Source organism: Emydura macquarii, unplaced genomic scaffold (genome assembly GCF_026122565.2).
Source record: "Emydura macquarii macquarii isolate MOO-44397 ecotype Brisbane River unplaced genomic scaffold, CSIRO-AGI_Emac_v2 contig_1483, whole genome shotgun sequence".
NCBI classification, from domain to species: Eukaryota; Metazoa; Chordata; order Testudines; family Chelidae; genus Emydura; species Emydura macquarii.
The window spans coordinates 4234171-4258121 of NW_027131620.1; the positions used below are offsets into that span (position 1 = coordinate 4234171).

At 42.5% G+C, this 23951-nt stretch overlaps 1 protein-coding gene across 1 annotated transcript in view; it reads left to right on the top strand.

Moving 5' to 3' along the window:
• The window catches only part of OPRL1 (opioid related nociceptin receptor 1), a 29186-nt gene extending 18828 nt beyond the window's left edge, over window positions 1–10358 (top strand). The window contains exons 3-4 of the mRNA XM_067554600.1: window positions 5979–6334; window positions 9835–10358. Coding sequence (XP_067410701.1) covers window positions 5979–6334; window positions 9835–10358 — 880 coding nt within the window. The remainder of the gene's footprint in view (window positions 1–5978; window positions 6335–9834) is intronic.
• The last annotated feature ends 13593 nt before the right edge of the window (window positions 10359–23951 follow it).

Genomic DNA, 23951 nt, shown 5'->3' on the forward strand with positions numbered 1-23951 from the left:
AATTTTATGTTGGGAGGAAGCAGCCTGCTTTCATCTGCAACAGGAGACTTTCTATGCGGTTGTGTTGCTCTGCTCTGTGCACCGGGAAACAAGACTTATAATCCCTAGGAGATGTTTGTTCTGTGGGGTGGTACTGGTCTCCTGTCCTTTTAAAGCAAAGCAGTTTATGAACCCTTAATATGTAAATATAACCCCAGCTGAGAACTGGTAAGGTGGGCCAGCTGAGAACCTAGCTGAGTAACCCCAGCTGAGAACTGGTGAGGTTAGTGCATGTGGATGCAATATGCAATCTTTAGTTCATGACCAGTTCCTCCAAAATTTGAGGCTTTGTTCATACCCAAAATTTGCATTTAACCCTGCAATCGTTAGATCAGCTCACTTCTTATGTTAATCATTTCACTATCGACCAAGGGCCTGATCCAAAGGCCAATTGAAGTCAATGGGAAGTTTGCCACTGAATTCTGTGTGCCCTAATGTACAAGAAATTATCCAAGACAATGTCTAGTAAAATAAGTGGAACCAAATGAAGACGTGTTTCAAACCCCCCCATTTCAAGCGTCACGTCTTACATCTAGGAGAGAGCGTTGTTGGGGGAAACATTCTTGCACTGGCCAGTCAGCCTTGCTGAATGTTGTCAGATCATTCTCAGAAACGCACCTGAGGTACGGCATTATTGAGAATGGCATTCAGCTGAATCTAAGTGCAGAAATGATGGCTGCGGGGGTGGGGGACGGGGGGAATGCTGCCAGGCTGCTGTGATAAATGATTAGAGCCTGCCTTTTATTTACCAGGGAGCTAATGAAGTGAAGCTAGAAATAATAAGCTTTGTTTAGTGGTTTCAGTTCAGCTAGTGGCCGAGCTGCTGACTTCTGAGCCATTTGCTCGCTGCCTTGCAGATGGCTTATCGGGTAAAACTCAGAGCAACGTTATCCTACCTGGGCGACATGCGATAAAATCCTGGCCTCAGCCTTACGAAATCATTTTTCAAAAGATGCAATCTGAGCCTTCTCAGTTGATGATAACCCAGTTTCACATTGGCCTGGACATGCTTGCTGAATCAGTGCATTAGGACATGCTGGCTGTAGCACTGGGGAAGGCTTCCCAGCTCATGTTTGTGTGTGCAGTGTAACTGGTTCATGTATTAGAGAGAACAGGTCTGGCTTCAGAGCGGCTTCACCCTTCCATCCTACTTACTAGAGAGTTGAAAGAGAGTGGGGGAGAGGTTGAGTCAACTGTTTGTCAACCCTCCACTGTAACAAGGCATGCACTACCCATTAGCTCTGGGATATCCACCGTAAGTAAATTAGCACGATGAGCCCCAAAAGCAAAAGAATGCCTGGGGCAGCTATGAGAAATATGGCACCCCATGAAATAGCTCTCTCGATATTTCCAGCCCACTTCTGCAACTCCAGAGGCTTTGCATAGTTTGGATGAGATTTGAATAAGGAATTCTTCCCCAAACTGAACCCCACAAATTATCTGAAATTCCCCTGTGACTGAATCTTAAGATCAAGCCCTTCCTAGAACTGTGAAAGATTAATTCCACCTGCCTGTTAGGGGGAGAGTGAATTATTTGGCAGATAGTGTTAGTGTGGGTTTCCCCCTCTGTGATTGGTGGGCATAAACTAGGAAAGCTGATGAGGTTCCATCCTAAACTGCTTGTATGATGGTAGACTATTAATTCTCTGTTCATCTCACTGGAGTTCAAAAAAGCAATTTAATATTTTGTCTTAATTATTATGATGATTATTATTGCTTTTAGAATATTTTGCCAAAAATGAAAATGTCAGAGTCTTTTGGGCATTTCAACTTTTCTTAGCGGTCAGACAGTAAAATTTGTCCCATAGGAGCGATCTGAAAGAATTTTTGAAGCAACTACAACTAATTAAATACCAAACGTCTGGCTTCGTTTTGCTTTTTCTGATGCTGGAGAATCTACAAACTTCATTCCTCTCCATGGAAATCTATTTGTTACCACAGATTACTGGAACATGTTCCAGCCTTTTAAACATTTATTTATCTCATTACAGCCCACGGTTGCATTTTTTTGACAATAAAGAGAATTCATATAACCTCTTTGCAGTGCTCCGGAAACACTTCAGTAATTTAGTTGCACACATAAGTTCCTATTAAGTAAACCACTAAAAAACTGGGAGTTGATCAGGGAGCAGCTGAATTTGAAGAGAAAATTATATAATAGTTGAGGGCGATAATAGGCTGCACATATTTCAGCATTTCCCAATTAATTTTCACAACCAGGAAAAAAAGCCATGTAAATTATTTCTTCATGCCCCTGGCTATTATTCAAAACATTTGATTCTAGCTATAGTGCTCTGCAATAATAGTGAAAGACATACAGTTGTGGCTTTTTTATGTAACCTTCGCGGGGGCGGACATACAGAAATTTGTTGACCTCTTCTCATCATCCGCAGAAGAACTCAAAATTCAACTTTTTAATGCGAAATCAGTCAGACCAAGAACCCTCTTGGCTCCTGATTGTGGTGTAACATGCACCTCCCAATTAAATATCCCATGAAGAAATTCATCAGTGAGAAATCATCAGACAGTCTTAGGGAGACGTGGTCATGTGCTCACTGCATACAGACATAGATTGGAGATGTATATAAAGTAGGACAGCCAGCTGTGTAGACAAAGACCATCAGTATTCATAGCTTCCAAGGCCATAATCAATTGGAGAGCTTGAAACACAGACCTCAAGGTCTGCACAGCCAGCCAAACCCGCATTTTCTGAAGTTTTCTGGTATTTCTTCAGACTTCTGGACAATTGAGGTTGTGCAGTATTGTACAAATACTTTACATGCATTGAAGTAGGTTGGGGGATGAATGGCGGAATATACAAAGAAGAATGAATGAAAATACAATGCAAAGTATTTAATTTCTAGCTTCAAATTCTGTTCTCTGTACTTTCTTGTGTCGCCTTCATCACCATAGTGTCTTTCCAGCAGTGCGTAAGTGACGTGACTGAGATCTGTCACGTGTGGTTCATTTTCTCTCTCATTTTCTCCCCGAGGGAGAATCGTGTGAGCAGAATTGTGTTGTGATAAGCTATTTGTTTTTTTTCTCTGTATGTCCATGCTGCCCCATGTGTATATGAGAGAAGACAGGTCAAAGAAGTATACCTTGCACTTGAAATGGACCTGTGAGATCTGTGACCATCCGTGGTTCCTGTGGGATTCATTCCATAGTCTCAGACAAGCCTCCAGGGAAGCTCTGTTTTCTGCACAGATGAGCTTCACCTATGTGGAAGAAAGTTCCATTGTGCTCGAGAACTCAAGGTATCGACCATAGTCCTCATCCTGGAGCTTTAGGCCCAAATCAGCCCAGGTCAATAGTAACTAAAAATTGTTAGCACCTGATCGATGTCTGGTTGCCTTTGTGAAATGGATGGGTGGTCTCAGAGCTACGGCCAGGAGTCTACGTTATAGTTGTCACCTCTATGGGCAGTCAAGGCTTTAATGGCTGTCTTCCCAGCTCTGCAGCTGACATACAACCAAGAAGCTCTTTCACTGTCCCCCTAGCTAATTCTGGAGGGGCCAACTGCAGTCCCATCGTTAAAATTACGATTTGCACAATGCAGAGGGAGTCAATCTGTAGCTATATATGAAATGCACAACTCGTCCTCCCCAAAATTACAGAACTTATTCTTCCATAAACCTTCATATGTACAGCTGTTATTTCAGCATCTGTCACCAGCACTAAACATGAATAGAGCTGGGTGCAGTTTTCAAAACCATTTCATGACATTTTTATTGGTTTTTCAATCAGCTTTAGAAAATAATGATTAAAAGTGCCACCTAAAATATTTTACAGATGGAAACTTAAAGGGAGCAGAATGAGACAGGGCACCACTAGCTGTTGTTGGTTCATGGCTCCCGAGCCCTTTCGTATTTTTGCATCACATACAGATGGTTTCCAGGCTTAAAGGAAATGTCACTCGTCCAGAGGGAACCTGTTGCTCACTCCTGAGCTGATCAGTTCTGGATTCACCCACTGGCTGATGCTGCTTGTATTTGCAATCCGTGAAAAGTCTAAACACTCTTGCACTTTGCCACGGTTATCCCTACTTAGTTTCAGCTGCTTTGCCTTTCCTCTGGTTTGAAGAGCTGTTAAACTTTTCATATATACGATCGGTGTGAGAGTCCAATCTAAACACGCTCCAGACCAAAAAGAACAAATCACAATGCCTTTTCAAATCAATTTCCAATAGGGCTACTATCTGTCCCAGTTTTCTCAGGGTTATCCCTTTTTTTAGGTAGCTGTCCTTGAAATTCTGTAAGTCTCCCCGGGACCTTAGAACTCCTGGGTTTTGTCGATTATGCACCCTCCAACTCCCGCAGCCTCCAGTGGTTATAGTGGACAGTCAGCTGCAGATGGGGTGATTTCTGGTTTCTCCAACATTTTTAAGAAAATACAATGCTTTGAATACTGAGCACAAAAAAATGCTCACAAGAATTAGTAGCACTGATTTCCAAAATTCTCCACATAGTCATGTTCTTCCCTTTCTGGAAGAGGTTGCCAAGATTTTTCATTTATTTTTAATCTTTCTGTCAAGATTTAAATGCCAACAGATGAAAGAGGTTTATTTCCAGAATGTCATCTGCTTTAAAAAGTCCTCGGTAGTCATAAATATGATTAGACGCTGATTAGTAGAAAATGAAAACATAAAGCCAGCATCTGACATTTTGATGTTTGTGTTTGGTAACAAACTGTCCGCAGACAGCACTTCCACCAAGCTGGGTATTTGTAGGTTATTAGTCCGGAAGTAAGAAGTATTTTGAGCTATCATCATTCATATTTGCTTTGCATTGAATAGAATGATTAGAGATCGCTAATGAAACCTGCAATGAGCCCAAAATTGCTAAAATTAAAAGTCAAGGTTGTTATAGTTAAACCTGTACAGGTTGCAGGTACAAGATGCCTCTTATTGGACAACATTCTGTCTTAAGAGATTGCCCTCAAAGTATCCACAAACACGTTAAGCTCAATTTACTACACCTTCAGCAGAAAGTATCTCTATTAAACAGCTGATTTCTCCAGGTCCTTAGCTAGTTTAAGTCCCTGTTATTTCAGCCCATTTTTACAGAGAAATTATACAAAATAGAGATTTAAAATGGAGATGTTGAACTGAAACTGTAGTTTTAAATATTTTTAGACCTGATCTTGCTCTCCTTGAAGTTAATGGGAATTTGGGCATTGCCTTCAGTGGAAACAGGATCAATCCCCCCAAAAGCACATTTCTTCACTCCTTTTAATAATAATACCTTAGGTTAGGAAAATGGATTTTTAAAAATATCGTTTGCTTTCGGCCATTTATGCTGTTTACATTTTGTGCTACAATTAGTCAGGTGGAAACAATGAAAATAGACAGGTCAGTGTCACCTTCAGGGTCTCATGAACTAGAACACTGACATCTTTGGTTTGCAAACATGGCAGGGGCTTACGTCCTCTCCTTCAGATCTGGTGTTGCATTGGAATCGAAAAATCTAAAAGTGTGAAACTCAACACTGTGCTTGGGAGTAGCCAGTGGACCTTTGGGAGGGAGAGACGACTGGGAAGGATGCAAGAAGGGAATTTTTTTTCTGATCATGTGCTTTTTGGGAAAAAAAAAGATGTGTAAAAAAAAAAAGAGTTTTGCAAACACTTTAAAAATCTCCCACTGTCTCCTGCTGGATTATTTGGGCCGGACACTGGGGAGGAGATTTTAGGTATAAGTTTCAAGCTTGGAATGGATCAGGTTGGGCAGTCTCATTGATGCCAGCAGGAATCCACACAGGAACAGGGCTCTACCTCGGTGGATTTGATTGCGGGATCTGGGTCACAATTTGTCAATTGCCTTGCATTCCTTTTGGTTGGAAGGTGCTACGTAAGTGTAACCCATTGCAGATGCTAGTCCTACCACAAACAGTGGTCCTGGAAATCAAGCGGAAATGTGTATATCAGTCTTTCCTTTGTTTTAGATTCACCAAGATGAAGACGGCCACAAACATTTACATCTTTAACCTCGCGCTGGCTGATACCTTGTGTCTGATGACCTTACCCTTCCAGGGGACGGACACCTTCCTAGGGTTCTGGCCCTTTGGAAATATCCTCTGCAAGATCGCCATCTCCATCGACTACTACAACATGTTCACCAGCACTTTCACCCTGACCATGATGAGCGTGGATCGTTATATTGCTATCTGTCATCCAATCAAGGCGCTGGATATCCGCACCCCCCACAAGGCCAAAGTGGTCAATGTCTGCATCTGGGCCCTGGCTTCAGTCTTTGGTATCCCCGCGATGGTGATGGGGTCAGCAGAGAATGAAAATAATGGTCAGTAAAAACAAACTAATGGAGGATATTCTTAATAGTAGAGTCTGCATCCATGTAATAGGAGCACAGGGTTTCCAATACCACTAGCCCACTAAGTCTGATACTGTAACACCCCTTCCCTCACCGGCTGTAAGCATGTTTTGAACCCCAACTTTCATCTCCACAATATAGAATTTTGTTACTAGAGATAAAGTAGTAGTTCCATTATCTGGCAGCTGAAGCAAGCTGTTATCTTCTGCTGCCCAGAACAATGCTGTATGTGATGGAAAAATAATCCTTTCATACCCCAATGGCATTTAGTTTACAATCTGAAGCATGAGATTTGATTGCCCTAAGATCTGTTAGTCAGTTCATATGCATCTGTTATCCATCCAATGACTGATAGCCATTTATGGCCCTATCCTCCATGAATTTATCTAGTTCTTTTTTGAATCCCATTATAGTCTTGGCCTTCACAGCATCCTCTGGCAAGGAGTTCCACAGGTTTTCTCTGTGTTGTGTGAAGAAATACTTCCTTTTGTTTCTTATAAACCTGCTATTAATTTCATTTGGTTAATTTCATTAGTTCTTGTGTTATGAGAAGGAGTAAATAACACTTCCTTATTTACTTTCTCCACACCAATCATGATTTTATAGATCTCTATCATATTCCCCCTTAGTCATCTCTTTTCCAAGCTGAAAAATCCCAGTTTTATTAATCTCTCCTCATATGGAAATTTTTCCATATCCCTAATCATTTTAGTTGTCCTTTTCTGTACCTTTTCCAATTCTGATATATCTTTTTTGAGATGGGGTGACCAGATTCACACACAATATTCAAGACGTGGGCATACCATGGATTTATAAAGAGGCAATCTGATATTTTCCTCTTATTATCTATCACTTTCCTCATGATTCCAAACATTCTGTTAGATTTTTTTGGCTGTCGCTGCCCATTGAGTAGATGTTTTCCGAGAACTATTCACAGTAACTCCAAAATATCTTTCTTGAGTGGAAACAGCTTATTTAGATCCCATCATTTTATATGTATAGTTGGAATTATGTTTTCCAATGTGCATTACTTTACATTTATCAACATTGAATTTCATCTGCCATTTGGTTGCCCACTCACCCAGTTTTGTAAGATCCCTTTGTGACTCTTCACAATCTGCTTTGGACTTAACTAGCTTGAGTAGTTTTGCATCATCTGCAAATTTTGCAACCTCACTGTTTACCCCTTTTTCCAGATCATTTATGAATATGTTGAACAGTCCTGGTCCCAGAACAGATCCCTGGGGGACACCACTATTTACCACTCTCAATTCTGAAAACTGATTATTTATTCCTACCCTTTGTTTCCTATCTTTTAACCAATTACTGATCCAGGAAGAGGACCTTCCGTCTTTTCCCATGATAGCTTACTTTGCTTAAGAACCTTTGGTGAGGGACCTTGCAAAGGCTTTCTGAAAATCTAAGTACACTATATCCACTGGATCACCCTTTTCCACATGCTTGTTGAGCCCTTCAAAGAATTCTAGTAGATTGCTGAGACATGATTTCCCTTTACAAAAGCCATGTTGACTCTTCCCCAACAAATCATGTTTGTCTATGTTAATTCTGTTCTTTACTATAGTTTCAACCAATTTGCCTGGTATTGAAGTTAGGCTTACCAGCCTGTAATTGCCAGGATCGCCTCCGGATCCCTTTTAAAAAACTGGCATCACATTAGCTATCCTCCAGTTATTTGGTACAGCAGCTGAGTGGGTTAATTAAAAAAGAGTGCTGATTGTGACCCTATAGTGTGTATGAATACCCCATGGTGCAATTAATTAACTGACAGCTCAGCTGTTGGATCCTGATATATCAAAAAATGTAACTACAATCTCAAAGCAATCACTGCTGGAGGAGACTCAGAAATGAAGTTCCTTTATCTCTGTCTTCCTAGCCAATTTCCTTAGAATCTTTCTTTCTTTGGACATTCTGAAAATCTTCCTCTTTCCCCCCATCTTAACCCCTCTCTCCCTGCAACGCTTTCCATCACAGCCACTATTTTCCTAGTTGAAGAGGGCTGGAAGCAGGATCCCTTCAGAGCCCATCCACATTGCTAGTCAGTATTCACAGATGCAACAATAAAGCAGTCAACCTTTAAATCTCTGAAGCCAGCCGTTGCCATGTCCACACTGTTGAAGCCATAGCAATTTCTGAGCCAGGGAAGTTAATCCTTATCTTGGCACCCAGAGTACTTTTCTAAATAAATAATTTAAAAACAAAAAGCATTGATCCAGCCCTTGCTTATTCTCATTTCAAGTTCCCTGTTCTCCCTACTTGCCTACAAGCCTCAAGGGACTAATGAGCTTTCCTGACTGCTTGCCACGCTTGAAATGAGACTGGGTAATCTTGGGTTTACATAGTTTCAACTTTCTCTTTAATACCATCTTTAACACACAGCTCAAACTATCAGCACAATTTTTGGAATTAAGAGGAAGGAAGAGACTGTACTCTGTGGTGCCATAAAGCACGATGAATCATTTTTCGTGACCTGGTGGCGGATTTCATCACCTTGGATTGTCCCTTAGAATATATGCTCCCTACTTATTCTAAGCTATCTGTTTGATCTGGTATTGAGCTTTCCCCAGCCCTGAAGATGATCTCTGTGTAGCTTGAATGCTTGTCTTTCACACCAGCACAAGTTGATCCAATCAAAGATCGTAGCTCCCCTACCTCGCCTCTCTACATTTCATCAACATACTTTCTAAAATTCTTCCTAAGCGCTTGTCCTAAGTTATGGCGATGGGGAAGCTGAATGCCAAGGCAAGATGCCTAGACCAAAGATGAGCCGTTATCCGGACTTATGCATTCACCAATTTGGTGAAAGGGTCTCTTCATGAACATGATGTCTCTTTTTTTAAAGCTCCTGTGACTCAGCAGCAGTTGCCTCACCCAAATGTGCATTTGTGCTCAGTGTAACATGGAAAGTTGTAGCCCAAAGGGAGTCATCCTTTAGACATGGCTTTGTTAATGAATTACACGTTGAATGCCTTTATGTTCGCTGGGAATACTAATATTTCCAGTTTAAAGCAGTTGCAATGAGACAAAAGGCCGCTGGAAGAGAGAAGGAATGAAGAGTTCCTGTCTGAGCGTGGGCAAGTCACTTACCAATCTCTCTGTGCCTAGTTGTCCATGAAAGCACTGTGCTCTAGTGGGTAGGTCACTCAACTGCGGCTCAGGAGAGCTGACTTTTTATTCTCTGCTCTGAAACTGATCTGCTGGGTGTCCTTGGGCAAATCACTTCATCGTACCTCTGTTTTCCCTCCCACCTTAGATTGTAAACTCTTCAGGGCAGGGCTGACTCTTATTTTGTGTTTGTACAGGGCCTAGCACAATGAGGCCCTTAGCACTGTTGAGCACTGATAAAATAAATGAATTCAGCAACAAGGGTGACTGCGAGTGAATGATCAGATTTACAGATGTTACCAGTGTTGTTCTCCATCCAAGCTGTTGTCTTTTTCTTTTCTGTGCAGAGATTGACTGTCTAATTAAGCTCCCTACACCTGTGGATTACTGGGATCCAGTGTTTGGGATTTGTGTCTTTCTCTTCTCCTTCATGATCCCTGTGTTGATCATCACCATTTGCTACAGCCTCATGATTCGGCGTCTTAAGAACGTCCGTGTCCTCTCCGGCTCCAAAGAGAAGGATCGGAACCTGCGGCGCATCACCCGAATGGTCCTGGTGGTGGTCGCCGTCTTTATTATTTGTTGGACCCCCATTCAGATTTTCGTGCTGGTCCAATGCCTGGGTGCGAAGGCGGAAAGCGAGCTCGAGTTAGCAATCTCATGCTTCTGCACCGCCCTGGGATATGCCAACAGCAGCTTGAACCCCGTCCTCTATGCCTTCTTGGATGAGAACTTCAAGACGTGCTTCAGGAAGTTCTGTTTCCCCACTGCCTTCAGAACAGAGCTCCAGATGTCCAACAGGATGTGCAGCATTGCCAAAGATGTGGTTTATGCCTGCAAGAACTCAGAGGGGACTAACAATCCGGCATGACTAGGCATGGAACTGCCCATGGTGGCTGTCAGCCAGCAGAGCCCAACGACCCCCACTTCAGAACTAACTCAGATAACAGCTCTTTAATGGGAGCTTTCCGACCCAGAAGTGGAGACTGGAAATCAAGGGGGAAATTTGGGGGCAGGGCAAAGAAAAGAACTGCAAGAGAATGCAGAAAAGTGAGCCATTTTGACACCTTCCTCATTACACTGCTCTCCGCATTAAGTACTATGTTTTAACTGAACCCCTTAAATCCCCCGGGCCACTAACATCATGCACTTTGCATATGGTTATGAAGAATCCCAGAATTACAGAGTCAAGCCCAGACTTTGGTCTGGAGGCTTATTTTGCCATCACTGCTGGAAAGGAGAAAAAAATGCTAATAACTTTTCTTGCTTGAATTATTTCAGTGGCTCATCAAATAATATGGATTGCCAAGTGCTTGTGTGTGAATTTTAGTCCAGCCACGTCTATCTGAAATTGGGCTTCACTGAAGCCAAAGCGAGGAAGAGCAGTGAAACAAAACAAAGATCATTTCCAGAATGACTTCTGACTTCAGGGTATGTGTGTGTGTGTAGGGGGGGAATTCCAACACTCCAGCCCGCAAAGAAAGAAGACCAGGCAATGTCACTGCACGGCCGGACAGCTCAACTCATAGCTGTTTAGGGAGAAGTGTGCAACTTTCACTGAAGAAATGTACAAAACCAACCCTGTGCCACGGAGGTGGGGGGCAGGGAGGAAGGGGTGTGAAGGGATTGTAAACAAAGACAAACAATAGCTTGGAAGGGATAGAAGGAAAGACAAATGAGAATTGAGAGGAAAGAGCTGGAATTGCTTTTTCTATATTTTCATTATAAGGGATTGTACTGTGTGTCTGTGTTTGTTTGTGTATGTATAGATAGATACACTCATGTCTGTATAGCTATAGATACAGATATATAATTAACATTTCAACTTGCCAGACATTTCCCGGAGGTATTTCCAAAGGAGTCAAGATGAGAGGAGAAATCAATGGAGTGGCTTCATATGGAAAGACATTTCAAGTTAGTTATTATGATGATCGGGGGGTTGGACTAGATGACCTCCTAAGGTCCCTTTCAACACTAATCTCCTATGATTCTATGGCTGTCCTGAAGAAAGTACTGATATTTCGACAGCAAGGCATCCAAAACACTCCAAGTTACTCTGCTATCCTCCCTCCTGCTCCCCGTAATATGGACAAACAGTTTGACAGACAGACAGGCTGCATGGCTTAGCAGACAGAATGCTGGAAGAGGGGGCCTTTTTCACCTAAAGTGCTCTGGGCGTACTACTCCAGTCAGCTGATAGGTGCCCCCACCCAGCTGTGCACTGATTTTGTGACGCAGCAGACCTGTGACCTCAAGTAAAGTCATCCGCCCTCTTTTCATTAGACAATGAAGGTATTTATGGAGTACAAACCACTCAAGCCTTCCTCCATGGTGCCTATGAAAATGGAATCTTTTCTTTCTGTAGAGCAAGAGACCCGAAGACTATAGGGAGGAGCGGAGACTCCGAAGAGTGGAAAAGAAGCTTCCTGACCGGCTGAAAGCAACAGGACTTTTAAAAACAGTTTGAGCCGGGGGGGGGGGGGGGGTGGTAGGTAGCCTTCGGACTAAAGAAGCAGCATCTCCTGCACTTCATCCCGACTGTACAGATTTCATGTGAAGAAATGTCTTGTGCTCTGTTCTGCGAAATGATGTATTTTTAATGTGTTGATATGCTGACATTTTAATGCTGCACTGTTCTTTATATATGCTGGATGAGAACATAATGTTATATTTCTATGTAAAATGTTTTCCTTTTGGTGAGGCTTGGAGTACAATGAAAATTCCTGTGTCACACACATAGGAACCAGACCACTTGTAAACTATGCTATGGGCCGGGAACCAGAAGGAGTCTCAAGCCTCTTTTGCCTTTGTCATGGGATTTAAAGGGATTCATTAGAAAACTTTGTAATTAATATTTTCTATTAAGAATTGAGGTGGGAAAAGACAGGCACAGTAAGTACTTTGCAGTGAACAGTTGCCCCCAAAAAATTGCACCAGCAATGAGGACTGATATGATTGCCCATAATAAAATATTAAGCATGCAGAGAAGTAACACCTGTAAGCAACTTATCCTAAAGCCACTGCTGGCAATTTGCATCCATGCCCTTGGATGATAAAAGTAAGTTTTCTTTCTTTCTTTCTTTCTTTCTTTCTTGCACGTAATGACAACACTACTATTCAATGAGGAATCTTGAGTTTTCTTAGCCATTGGTTGTCATCTCTTTTGACAGGATGTTTACGTTTTGTCCACAAAGTGTGAAGACGTTGAAATTGCTGCACAAACACTTTCTGCAGTGCTGCTAGGGGACCCAGGCAAATGAGGTTTTTGACAGGAGAGAATTCAATTAGTGGCTGATCAAAGAGCCTCAATGATCCCTTTTTAGTTCTTGGTTGGATTGTTAAATACTTTGATGTCCTTTAAAAAACCTCAGTGGTTTCTTTGATCATTTAAGATGACACTCACTCTCTCTCTCACACACACACACACACACACACACACACACACACACACACACACACACACACACACACACACACACACACACACACACACACACACACACACACACACACACACAAAGTTGAGTGGCATTTTTTTTAAACATAAATGATTTTATTATATTAACTTATGCTCAACGATACTACAGTACTCAGCAAGTGTCTGCCTTCTCAGCTTTTGGATGATTTGTGGCATTTACTGTGAGTGTGTTATACATTCTGATTTATGCTCAACGAAATCTGTTATAAGAAGCAACAATAGAAGCTTTATTGTACTGTGCCTCTGGAATTAAAGGATCATGGCTGGCTGAAATGCAAGCTCTTTAATTAATTATCTTCTGAAATGGTTGTGATGCTATGATTCAGCTTATGACTACTGCAGTGTAAATGGCAATTTCCTAGGTGGTTTACTTGTGCTTTAATAATGGAAAATAAACCCTTGTGCTTTGAATGATGTAAAATGTGATAGCTTAAATCTGTGAACTGCCTGGATGTCACCACAGCTGAACCACTGGAATATTTGCACTTTAATACATAGGTTTATTTATAGGGTAGTAGCCATTGGTGGGTCAATCCCAATCAGTAATGTTGATGGAGTTGATCCCAACACCCACTGAAGTAAATGGGAGTTTTTTGATGTTGACTCTCTGGAAGCAGGGCAACCTAGAAACAGCTAAAATAGAAATGATAGAAAATAGGAAGCTTGATGCTAACATCCCAAATTCAGTTGTATTTGTTCATTAAATTAATCAGTAAGGGATTGATCCAAAACCCACTGAGACCAATTGAAAGGATCTCATGGAATGGGATCTGGCCCATAGTGGACAATTGGGGAAAGGGTCCACAAGTGCTGATCAGTCACTAGCGACAAACCAGATGGTCATTCCATGAGCAAGGTAATCCCATCTAATAAAATTTAGTCAAACCCAATCTTTGCGGATTGTTGTACTGTTAAAAGTAGCCATGTTGTAATTGTGCTAGCTGTCGGAAAGAATGTTAATACTTTTGAGCTGGGAAAGATGAATCATTTGGTAAGAGATGTAATAATGAAAAGTGGCTGCTATCAGCACCCTGATCAATATTCTTCTCAAGCCAAGGAAATGTCAGGAGTGGGGTTTTTTTTAAAAGAAGAATGAAAGCCAAGGTGTAAAAAAATAAAGCTTGTATTTCCCCCCATAACGTGTTTAATTTTAAGCACCCTAACCCTAAGCCTAGTAATATCTGATCTTCTGGCACTTCAATAAAACTAATTGCCTTATTAGGTACTATGGAGTATGTTAATGAACCTAAGAGCTCTCTCTGTCACAGATGGCATGAATTAGTCCCCTTAATAGCCACCCAAGCGGGAAGGACAAGGATTAGTTAGACTGAACTTTCACTCCCAGTGGCCCTCCCTTTCAGTCAGGGTCAAGGCATGGTTAGATCATATTCTGGGGGAAGATTCCACGTCTCAGGTGGTTTCTGCTGCATGGATAATGGAATATTTTCCCCTAAAGTTGTCAGTCTGTCACCTCCCACTAGCACTAGACTCACTGGACTCATTGGACTCCCTGGAACAACTTGCCTGAGGAAGTGGTAGGTTCTCCATCACTTTATTAAGTCTTTAAATTGGGATGGGTTATCTTGTTAAAAGATATACTCTGAATCCACCAGAATTTATGGGCTTGATGAAGAAATTCCTGGGTGAGCTTCTCTGGCCTGCATTATGCAGGTGGTCAGATTAAATGGTCCTAATGGTCTCTTCTGTTCTTAAAATCTATAAATCCATGAATAAGGTGACTTCTCCATATTCCAGTGAACCAAAACCGCAAGGTAAAGACACAGGAATAGTACCTGGAAGAAAACCTGACTGTGGAAACCTACAGCTGGAGTTTATCTATGAAAGAATGCTTATTTGTATTTCCACTGAAGATGTGCCCTTAATAAAAACACTCTCTGATGCAAACAAAACACAAAGTCTATAAAGATCTTCATGGGAGTGCAGAAATACTCATTAACGTCTCTGATTTCCAGACAAAGATTTGTTAAATCCCCAAAGAACTGCACCTCCGCCTCTGCACTCCAGTCTCTGGTACATCATTGCTAGACGTGATAATATGCGTATAGAAACTGTGATTCTTCTCACCAACTGCTGCTTTATAGCTGTACATTTAAAGTGAACGCCGTGGATAGCTATTTGTTTATTTTAATGAAATGGACTTCCCCAGAAGAAGGTCAGAGCTACAATTCCTTTTATTTCATATTAAAAAGAAACTTTCATTTTTTTAAATGGAACAAAAGATAGCTCAGCTATAACAAAAGCCATTCACTTTCCCACTAATTTTCTGTATTTCCCCAGGTATTTCTCTCTCATTTATGCCCCTCTAGTCCATGCAGAATGTAGGACCTTCCATCTTGGCTGCAATCTTAGCTGTCTTCCCATATATTCTGATAGCTTTCAGCTCTGTTTCTGTTGTGCATTTCCATGTTGTCCTTGTCTACCTTGTCACCTCTTGCCCTGGGGTTCACAGTCCAATGTCTGTCTTGTTATGTTACCAGGTCTTTCTTCCATGTATGTACTAGCCATCTCCATTTTTGTTCTGTAATTTCCTGTCTTACTGGTTTCTGTTTTGTCCTCCTCCAGAGTTCTTTGCCATCTGTTATTGAGGATTTGTCTAAGGCAGCTGTTTATGAAAACTTGGAATTTAGATAATAAGGTATTCATAAGTCTCCAGGTTTCAGCATTATATAGTAAGACTAACTTTGCAATGGTGTTAAATATTTGAAGGTTAGTTTGGTGGACACGATTTCTGTTTCTCCAAATCAGCTGTAGAGTTACATAGTATGTCTGGCTTTCACTACTCTTGCTTTAATGTCTTCATCTGCTTCATGTGTTGTATTTATAATGCTGCCAAGATATGTGAAATATCAGACCTCTCCTATGTCTGTCCCAGAAAGCATTACTGACTTTTCTTGTTGTGTGTTGATTTTCATGGTTTTAGTTTCCTGTGTTGATTGCTAATTCTACTAATTGTGCATTGACCTGGAGATCATTTGTTTTGGCTTGCATAACTCTATGGGTGAGGGAGAGTACGTTGACATCATCTTCAAAGTCAAGGTCCTCTAATTTTAGGCTGAAATTTCACTGTATGCCACTTGGTTTTTCTGCTGTCTCTCTCATTACTTATTCTACTACCAGTAAAAAATGTCATGGGTAATGTAAGACATCGTTGTCTGAGGCCTGTAGTAACCTCAAATGGATAGTTCACTGTTACATATTGCTTGGCATGTCATATTTTCTTTGAAGCTCTGGATGATGTTGGCAAATTTCTGAGGGATTCTAAAGTGGCGTAGCAGCTTCCATGAAACTATTCTATACACTCTAACAAAGGCTTTTTAGAAATCTGAAACATCCATCTAAAGTGGTGCCTCCCATTTGATCACCAGTTCTGTGATGACACATAGGAATACTATTTGATCTATACATGATTTCTCCTGTCTGAACCCAGCCTGTTCTTGTAGTAACCTTGAATCTATTGCTTTCTCTATTCCGTCTAGAATAATACGTGTAAATACCTTACTTGGGATAGACAGCAACTGAATGTTCCTCAAATTTTTACACTGACTGGGGTCTCCGTTCTTTGGCAGCTTCACTATATGACCCTTTCCCCAGTCATTTGGTATGTTTTTCTTCTTCTCATATCTTTGGGAAGAGGCCTATCAAAAGATCTACTGTGTTTTTCAAGTCTGCCTTAAGAACTTCTGTTGGAATGTTATCTGGACCTGGTGCCTTTCCACTTTTACCTGATTGATGGCCCTCTCTGCTTCTACTCTGGTGATAGGTCCTAGTAGTTTGACAGCTGGATCTTCACCTTCTGGTATATATGGGGGATTAGTCAACTACTGAATGGCAAGCCAGTAGCCAAAGTATTGCCTCCATATATTTAACTGTTCTGATGTCTTCGCTGTTTAGTTGTCCTCGTTGTTGTGAACTGGTTGGTTATTATTTGTTTTTCTTCCTGACTACTCTATAATAACACTGTGGTGTTTCTTCATGTCACTTTGTGCTGCATTTGTTGCCATTTTTTCTATAAAGTCTCATTTGTGTTTCCTAGCACTGTTTTGGGCCTCACTGTTCTTTACGGTATGTTCCTCTTGGAGTTATGGTGTTCGTATTCTTGTTCTTGCTTGATTTAATCTTTCATCTTTTTTCTATTTTCTGCCATGTATCCTCAATAACTATTTGTTGTGATGTTTTGTCCTTGAATCCTGGCACTTCTTCACAAGTTATAGTGAAAGTTTCCTGTACCCGTTTCCACTTGTCTTCTACTGTTCTATCATAGAATCATAGAATGATAGAGTTGGAAGGGACCTCAGGAGGTCATCTAGTCCAACCCCCTGCTCAGAGCAGGACTAACCTCAGCTAAATAATCCCAGAGAGGGTTTTGTCAAGCCACAACTTAAAAACCTCTAAAGATGGAGATTCCACCACCTCCCTAGGTAACCCATTCCAGTGCTTCACCACCCTCCTAGTGAAAAATCATCTCCATCTTCAAGCACCTGTTATCTATTTAAGCCTCTGACTGCCAGATGCTGAGACTAGATGACAGGATGGATCACCTTATGGTTGCCCTATTCTGTTGATTCCCTTTGAAGCATCTGGCATTGGCCATTGTCAGAAGACAGGATACTGGGCTGGATGGACCATTGGTCTGACTCAATATGGCCGTTCTCATGTTCTTATTTGGTAGTGTAATTCTAATTCCTGTTGTATTGTATTGTTTTAGCTTGGTGACATTAAAATGTGGTCGTCTCTGTTGTTCAGGTCTCTTCTTTGTCCTTATTTTTATTCTCAATTGATCTACCACTCGTGCATGGTTTTTTTCCCACATCTGCCTCATTTCTGCTGTGTACATCTTCTAAATTTACATCTTCTTAGATTTCCAAAGATATTTGTTTTAATAAGTTCCTTGTTCTTCAGGAAGGAGCTTTTACTTTTGCTGCATCTTGAATTGAAACTCATAACTGTGTTCCTGACTTCATGCTGTGTAGCTATGCATATGCTGATGATTGCATACATTCATCATTATGACTTTGCAGAATTCAGCAGTCCATGTACATTCTGCACATCACATTAATTCCTCATTCCTTACATGCACTTGAAGGTTATAGACCTCATCTTCAATACCCTGACTGGAGGCTACCTGAGGCACTACCTCTCTCTGTACCAATCCCTGAATATTGTGTCCAGCAAGGACAATATAGCGTATAGCTGGCTGTGCAGTTGATGAGGTAGGAGAGGGGAAGGATGGTATAGTGGTTAGGGCATTAGACTAGCAGTTGGGAGACTTGGGTTCATTTCTTTGCCATGTCCCAAACTTCCTGTGTGACCTTGCGCAAGTCACGTAGCTTCTCTGGTCCTCAGTGTCCCATCTCTCAAGTGGGGATAACAGCACTTCCCTAACTTCCGGGGCTATGGTGAGGATCAATACATTACAGATTTTGAAGACGCCTTGAGGTCTCCTGCTGAAAATCACTATGTAAGAGCGGAGTATTATCATAAGCGCTAGAAAAGGAGAAAATGGGGAGACTGGTGGAGAACGAGACAAGGTCCGTGAGATAGGCTAAGCGAGTCTATGGTGAGCCTTCTCAAGAAAGCAAGCCCCTGAAATGACAGAGAAGCCAGTGGCGTGGTGTGGAGATAGGAGCGGTACGATCATGCTTCTTTGCGCATGGGAACTGGGGCAGTGGCATCTGCTCGCACTGAAGTCTGGAAACTGGTGAAACCGTGGAGAAGGGAATTCGAATGGGCTGGGTGACAGGAAATGAAGTCATGGATGTGGATTTCAGAGGAGGGTTAGAAGCCTTGTCCTAAATAGTCAATAATAGGAGGATACACAAATATGGGAGGAGAATTCAGTGTCATGGTAAGGGGAGGAGGTGGACTGAAAGGGAAGAAACCCTTATTCCAAACCAAATGTTTTTAACAACCAGCAAAATGAAGAAATAACCATGCCCCCCACATCTAGACTGTTAAAATATATTCTAAGCTTTTCCTTCATGTACACGCCACTATTCAAACCAATGTTTGAAGGGCCAGGCAGTCAGACTTGCATGTGCCTAATTGTATAGATAACAATGTGTGCACCCAATCTGCACTCCAAGTTACTGGGATGGCTTGAGTGATGGTGGCTGAAGGGCAGGCAAATAAGCAGTTCGATGTCTAGCTGGATCTTTGTACACACAATGGTAGTCATTGATCATACAAACGGGATGTGCCAAAAAACTTTCGACCGTGTGCCCAATTCTGAGGCTAAAGAAAGGTCAGGAGGGAAGGAATTATTTTTACACTGACGGGAACTGCCGGCTATATACACTGCCCCACAGCCCTGCCATGTAAGGGGACTGCGGGAGTCTGCTTGCTTTTTAATGTGACACGGTGGGCGAGATAATATCTTTTACCGGACCCACTTCAGCTTCTCGCTCACACCAACGGAAGTTGGTCCAGTAAAAGATATTACCGCCCTCACCTCGTCTCCAGGCACCAACACAGCTACAGCACCCTTGCATGTGTGCTTTTTAACGTGTCCGGGCGAAAGGAGCAATCACTCTGCAAGGCACAAACACAGAACCCTCTCTCGCGGCCTCTTACATGTAGGGACAAATCCTGTCCTTTGTGACAAGCGAAAATACAGGGACTTGGTGTGGAACTCAGCAGGCGCCTTCCCAGGCCATAGAGAAAGGGTGGAGATACCCACGGCCGTGCCTGCCTCAGAGGGTCTCTGCTCCACTCACACCAGTCATTGATCCGCCAGTCCCGGTCCACCTCTCAAGACCTCCTGGAGCTGGTCTCTGCAGAGTGCTAGGGCTGTTCACACAGCCACAGCCCAGGGCTTCTGGCGGCAGTGGAGGAAGGAGAAGTATTTGCTTTTGTGCCCGTGGCGCCTGGAGAAGGCCACACTGAGAATGCTCAGTCAAGGCAAACTGCAAAGAATGGGGCAGACGATCCCTCAAAGCGGCTGCTTCTTCTAATAATTAGATAATTAGATTCACCGAGCCGAACCTCTGGGGTACAGCCTGAGAGCTGTGGAACCACTGGGTACGCGTATCAACTATCTAGCGTGGAGTGAGCTCTCCACCAGACGCTGGCTGGCCTCCATTCCCCGTCTGTACAATGGGAACAGTAACCCTGCCCCACATTACAGGGGTGCTGTGAGGATAAATACATTAAGACGGTGATGCACGTTGAGATCGATTGATGGAAAGCTCCAGGTTAGAAACAGGCATTATTCTTTATTATCCCTGCCCTCGAGCAGCCAGGAAGCCAGGAGCCAACCCCGCAGAAGATCCAGGATGCACAGCTTTCAGTGCAGGGTCCTGGGGTGGCCAGCAACCAATGTGAGAGTAGGACTCAAGAGCTCAGCAGCGATCTAACGAGTCAGGAGCCTGGGAAGACAGCAAGCCCACATGCTGCATGCAGATTAGAGCTGGACGCAAAATGTTTTTGGGTTTTTTTTTAATTCCAGCAAAAAACGGTAACAAACTGAAAAAGGTTTTTTTTTGGTCACAGTTGTTCTTTTAAATGTTCTGTGTTTTCATGAAAAAAAGAAAATGGAATCCCCCCAGAATTCCAGATGAAAACATAGCGGTTCTGCAAGCCCGGTGGCCGGGTAAGCCACAAGCAGGGGAGGATGGCAGCAGGGCATCCCAGCAGGCCTTAAACCAGGAAGCCTGGGGTGGGATGGAATTGACATGGGCTCATGGAATGTTCTGATGCCATCAAATCAGCATTTTCCAGTGGAAAACTGTTGCATCAGAACATTTTTTGACCAGCTCTATCCATTTTATAAAGCCAGGCTTTTAACTATTTTCCTTTCCACCAGCACTAGAGTCCATCCTCTTCAAAGCGTTTTGTGGAAAAAATGCACCAAACTGATTGATTGATTGATTGATTGATTGGATTGACACAGCAGAACAATGCTGCTGATAGGTAATCATGCTTAGTGGCTTTTTGGCTCACTTTTGCCCATGTGAAACGGAAAACTCAGTGAAAACTCAGTCCTGGGTGATGACTTGGCAGGCAGACTTTGCTATTGAATGTTTGTTTAATATAAAGCATTAATAGCATCTTGCAGCATTTCAATGTCATTCCTTTGTATGATATTTTCGATTTGTTCTAATCTTGCTGTTTCAATGTATTGGCTTTGCTTCACCACTGAAAGGATTCTGAAAGATAATCACCCTCCTCAAAGGAATAAGCATCAGAAAGCAGAAAATGAGCCTGACCCAGAGAAGATTATTTTTTGTGGCCCGTCTCCTCCTGGAGAAAGTGGAAAGCTGGGTATGGAAATCGTATTGACGAGACGCCCTCCATAGTTTGCTTTGGCTTCCAGACTACGGCTTAGCTTGAATGTGCTTTCCTGGAAAAACCACTTCTTGACTTTCATTAGTACCTGTATGTATTAGGAAAGCAACCTAACCCCTTTGGCAACACTGGAGTGTAGTGATTATGGTATCATTAGTCAGATCAGAATCAAACCCTTCATTACCTATGATCATCACAAACTAACAAGGGCCACCTCATACCCTCCTCATAGCACCACATTAAGGACACAGGGGCCAAATCAGTGTAAACGCCACCTATGCTTCATCTCAGTTCAAAGGGTTGCATGTATATAAGAAAGCTGGAGTGCACAAATGTTCTCTGATTTTGGGGCGGGGGGCGGTGGCTTGGCTCTCAGTTGATACGTTGGATTCACAGGAGTCACTGAAATGGATGCAGTACAGATGTATGAGGACACTAAGGTCTTGTCTTGATGAGGAGAACAGGTGTAGTCCTAACCTGTGTTAGCTAACGCAAGGTAAACTCCTACTGAAGACAAGGCAGGTTCTAGTTTTCACATCATTTACCAGGTTGAGGTAAGCCCTCGGTTCCACCATAATTTTAACTTGGCCTGTTAATATGTGGGAAAACGACAAACTGCCTCATCTTGCCTGGATTTTACGTCAGGTTAGTTACCTCATGTGTGGCAGCAGAAGGTCAGAACATACCTTCTTTCCCTAGCGAAGATGCGCCCTAGTGGGTGGTGCATGACGGTGATGGCCAGGGGTTACTCCCGGCGACTGGTTTGCTTTCATCTGCAACACGGCTGCATGGATTTGACTCTGAGGTTGACGGTCATGGTCTGGTGAGATGGCTTCTTAATTGGTAAGTTCTTGGGAACAGGGACTGTCTTCTTGTTCTGTTTGTCCAGTGCTTAAGGCAGTGGGGTCCTAATCTGTTTCTGGAGAAGAGTGGCACGGAGATAGGTTCCCCTAGGGATTGCAGCCAGCCCACACTGCACATTGGTCTCTGGGAAAAGTAAAAAAAGTTAAATGAAATCAGTGGGATCTGAGGCCTAGCCGCACTTCCCAGTTCACAGTAGTATAGCGGCTAAATCAGGGTTGCCAGGTGAACACATATGCTGCTGTCAGCAGCAAACATTGGATGGCAGCAGGGGGGTGATGAACACATTACTGCAGCTCAGAGAAGCAGCAAAGCGCATTTGTTATATAGCAAGTTGTCCTGTCCCACCCCACGATTCCTGGTAGGTGCTGGTTGGCAGGGTCTGTGCTACGCCTTGCTTCCGCGGGCGGAGGAACATGATCTTGTCCATTTTGTGATGAGACCAGTGAGAAAGGGGATATTTGTTTCATGCTTGGGATGGCGTGGGCTTCTTCTGGCAAACTTTGAACTGGATCCAATCAGGACCCTTTGGTGTCCCAAATGTCTTTGCTTTTGTCTCTTTTGATTTTTCTAGGTATTTTTTTGCCTCTTGGAGTCATTCATGAGGACAAAGTAATACGATACCTGGCCCCTACCTTCCATGGCACACAAACAATGAAGCTTTCAGAATCGAGAGAGGTAAATAGCGGTGTCTCCCAGGCGTCTGTACTGGGATCGGGACTGTTCAACATATTCATCCATGATCTGGAAAAAGGGGTAAACAGTGAGGTGGCAAAATTTGCAAATGATACAAAACTACTCAAGATAGTCATGTCCAAAGCAGACTGTGAAGAGTCGCAAAGGGATCTCACAAAACTGGGGCAACCAAATGGCAGCTGAAATTCAATGTTGTTAAATGCAAAGTAATGCGCATTGGAAAAGGGCAACTAAACTGATTAGGGGTATGGAAAAGCTTCCATATGAGAAGATATCAATAAGACTGGTACTTTTTAGCTTGGAAAAGTGATGACCAAGGGGGAATATGATAGAGGTCTATAGAATCATGACTGATGGGGAGAAAGTAAATAAGGAAGTGTTATTTACTCCTTCTCATAACACAAGAACTAGGGGTCACCCAATGAAATGAATAGGCAGCAGGTTTAAAATGAACAAAAGGAAGTATTTCTTCACACAATGCAGTGGAACCTGTGGAACTCCTTGCCAGAGGATGTTGTGAAGGCCAAGAGTATAACGGGGTTAAAAAAAAACCTAGATAAGTTCATGGAGGATAGGTCCATCAATGTCTATTAGCCAGATGGGCAAGGATGCTATGTGCCAGAAGCTGGGAATGGGTGACAGGATGGATCACTTGATGTTGACCTGTTCTGTTCATTCCCTCTGAGGCACCTGGTATCGACCACTGTCAGAAGACAGGAGACTAGGCTAGATGGATCATTGATCTGACTCAGTATGGCCCTACTTATGTTCATATGTTCTTCTTATGAAGTTAGATACAAATATAAATACTTTCACTGGAAGGTTGCAAAGTAACACAACTTTATTTTTTAAAATACATAACACACGAGAATCCCAAAACATAGAGATACAAAGCAGGCTGCTTCCTGAAACAGGAGGCATGACTCACCCTAGGCTGTCTGTCTGCTGCCTGATTGCTGATAGGCCCAGATCTCAGGCTTTCCCCTGGAGCCTCCTACCCGGTGAACTGGATTAGGAAAACCACAGAAATGTAAAGTGATAGCATATAATTTTAACATAGTTTTCAATACACCACAGTCTCCTTTCATAATTTTAACCTACCAGGAGATCAAACCTCACATCATT